This window comes from Pteropus vampyrus, unplaced genomic scaffold (genome assembly GCF_000151845.1).
Source record: "Pteropus vampyrus isolate Shadow unplaced genomic scaffold, Pvam_2.0 Scaffold60, whole genome shotgun sequence".
NCBI lineage: Eukaryota > Metazoa > Chordata > Mammalia > Chiroptera > Pteropodidae > Pteropus > Pteropus vampyrus.
The window spans coordinates 1,785,451-1,788,154 of NW_011888841.1; the positions used below are offsets into that span (position 1 = coordinate 1,785,451).

Sequence of the window (2,704 nt, forward strand, 5' to 3'; positions counted from 1 at the left end):
ATAATAAAGCCAATAACAACATAAAGATACTGCCATTTGAATATTCTTAAAAAAATCTTTCTTAAACAATTCTTGCATCAAAGAGGAAATCAAACATAAATTGCAGAATGGCTATAAAATGAATTCTAAAAAAGGACATTAAAGCAGAGGGCCTGGCTCTTCCGGATATTAAAACCTACTTTAAAGCTATATTAATTCAAATTGTGTCATTTTCCTTTTTAAATGGAGAAGCAGAATAAAGAGGGTAGAAAGATGTATATACATACGTATTAGTGGGAAAGAGATGAATTATTTAATTTTGTCAAGACGATTTTCTATCTCAGAAAAATTAAGTTAATAATTTATACAAAAATAAATTAGACATATCACATTAAAGATGTAAGAGAGTTTACTATAATGTTTGTTGTTAAACAAACTTCGGTATAACAGAATAATCTTAGACTAGGGAAAGGTGTGACTGAAGAGTTAGAGTCTATAAAAGAATATATTGAGAAGCTTATTTTCATGGATTGTGGAAAGTACAGAAAGATGACAAATAAATAATTACTTTTTTTTTTTTTAGTTTTCCAAAGATTTATTGAAGCAGAAATATATTGGTCAGATACTTGCTGGAAAAAAGCAGTTTGAATGATATTTAAAAATATTTTTGAAAAAGTATTCTAGCACAAGTCTTCATAAACTAGATTATGCTTTACTCATCAATACAATAGCAACAATACAAAAAGTTTTATTTCCTTAGGATAAATTATTAGAAGTAGATTTCTAAATCATAAGAAATGTCTAGTTAAAAAGCTTAGTATGTATTCCCAAAATTATTCCCAGATACATATGAACTTCTATTTCACAACTTTGTAATTATGAAATACTATTTTTCTATTAAAAAATTCTTGCTAATCTGTTTGGTTCAAAATATCTTCTTTTTGTTAATATATCTTAGCTGATGAGATGTACTGGTAATCTCTACTTATTTATTACTAATGAGAATATAGTTTTTCAAATTAGTTTTTGCTATTTACATTTATTCTTTGATGAATTTCATATCAAATAATTTATTCACTTTTCCATTAAAGTATTTTTGTATTTCATTCATTTGCAAGGTATATTGATGATGCCTGAATCAGTACATCATCCTCTACTTATACTTAATCTACTTCGCATTCCTTTAAAAGCGCTCTATTGTTTATTGACCACTTTAAAACATAATGCCTATTTTGTTTTTTATAGCTAATAATTTTTTTCATTTTTAACTGATCATAATAATTTTAAATTTACTTTTACGCTAGTAAGTACCTAATGATACCTAATGATGCTTTAATATCAGTCTTTATATAAACAATGAAATAATCCACAATAGCCAAATAAAAACACTCATTCCATACTAAACTTACATTAGATAAATCTGAGATTCTTGACTTTAGTCCGAGATCATTGTCTTTCTTCGAATTCCCTGTAGTGTTAAAATGTACGTAATTTCGAATTGTTGATGATAACAATCCATCAGTCCATTTCATAGTATTAGGATCCAACTGTCCATATAGTTCACTAAGTGTGATACACTTTGGATTCAAAACACATATATCTACTCTTCCTTTTCTTCCTAGAATCTGAGAAAAATCCAATGTTGTTTTAAAAGACATTACTATGGTACAATTATTTAATTTTTCGCATTGCTATTACCAAAGGGTTTTAGGAAAGGTCTTTCACTCCAAAGCAAGATTCTGTATAAAGGTAGCAATTTACAAGGAACATAAAAATTGACATAAAAATTAGCCATAATATTCAAATCATTATTTTAAAAGATTCTAGATATTACAAATAACGTCCCTAGAAAAATAATGAAAATAATTCCATTGTGCCTCATCCAGGAATACAGTATATGAACCGGGTTGTGCTGTGTCTGGAACCAGGGTTAGATACAGAAGTAAGGGAGAGTAGGATATAATTTTAACCTTCAGGTCAGAACTGGCACTCAAGTAGACCTTATTTACAACATTCTAACCTGTCTGGGGCTGGCTGAACAACTGGAATCCATTCCACCTATCTTGGACCTCAGGTGGGAAAAGTGACAGATACTTCTTGTAAAAATTGCAAGAAGACTGTAGACCCACAGAAGCCTAAGAGAAGAGATTGTGGACGGAGACATATGATAGACTAGACTATCTAAGGCTCTAGGGAGAAAGCAAGGTAGAAATCTTTGGGAAATTAAGACATTCACAAGCAGCTCTATATACAGAGGGACTGTAAAAGCCACATGCAGGATGAATGCACAGAAAAGATCTGAGAAGACCCTAAACTTTCATCTCAGACTGGTCCTTAGGTTCAGAGTAGGCCCAGCTAATCAGTGAAGAACTAATTACTCCAGCACAGAGTAAGTTTGTAAAAACCGAGAAAGGTGGCTGTTTTTACAAATGCCCAATTTTCAACAAATAATCTTGAGGCACACAAACAAACGTGAAAATATGGTCCATTCGAAGGAACAAAATAAATTGAGAGAATCCATTCTTGAGGAAGCTCAGGCATTAGACATCCTAAACAAAGTCTTTAATGTAAACTGTCTTAAATATGCTCAAAGAGATGAAGGAAACCAAGGCCAAAGAGCTAAATGAAATGAGAAAAACAAAAATGAGAACAAGTAGGGAACATAAATAAAGAGAAATTATAAAAAGGAACCAAATAGAAATTGTGGAGCTGAAAATACAACATC

General features: G+C 30.5%; 1 protein-coding gene across 1 annotated transcript in view; it reads right to left on the reverse strand.

The window, feature by feature from the left end:
- The window catches only part of DNAH14 (dynein axonemal heavy chain 14), a 221,193-nt gene that overhangs the window by 106,905 nt on the left and 111,584 nt on the right, over positions 1-2,704 (reverse strand). Inside the window, exon 35 of the mRNA XM_011360885.1 lies at positions 1,389-1,604. Coding sequence (XP_011359187.1) covers positions 1,389-1,604 — 216 coding nt within the window. The remainder of the gene's footprint in view (positions 1-1,388; positions 1,605-2,704) is intronic.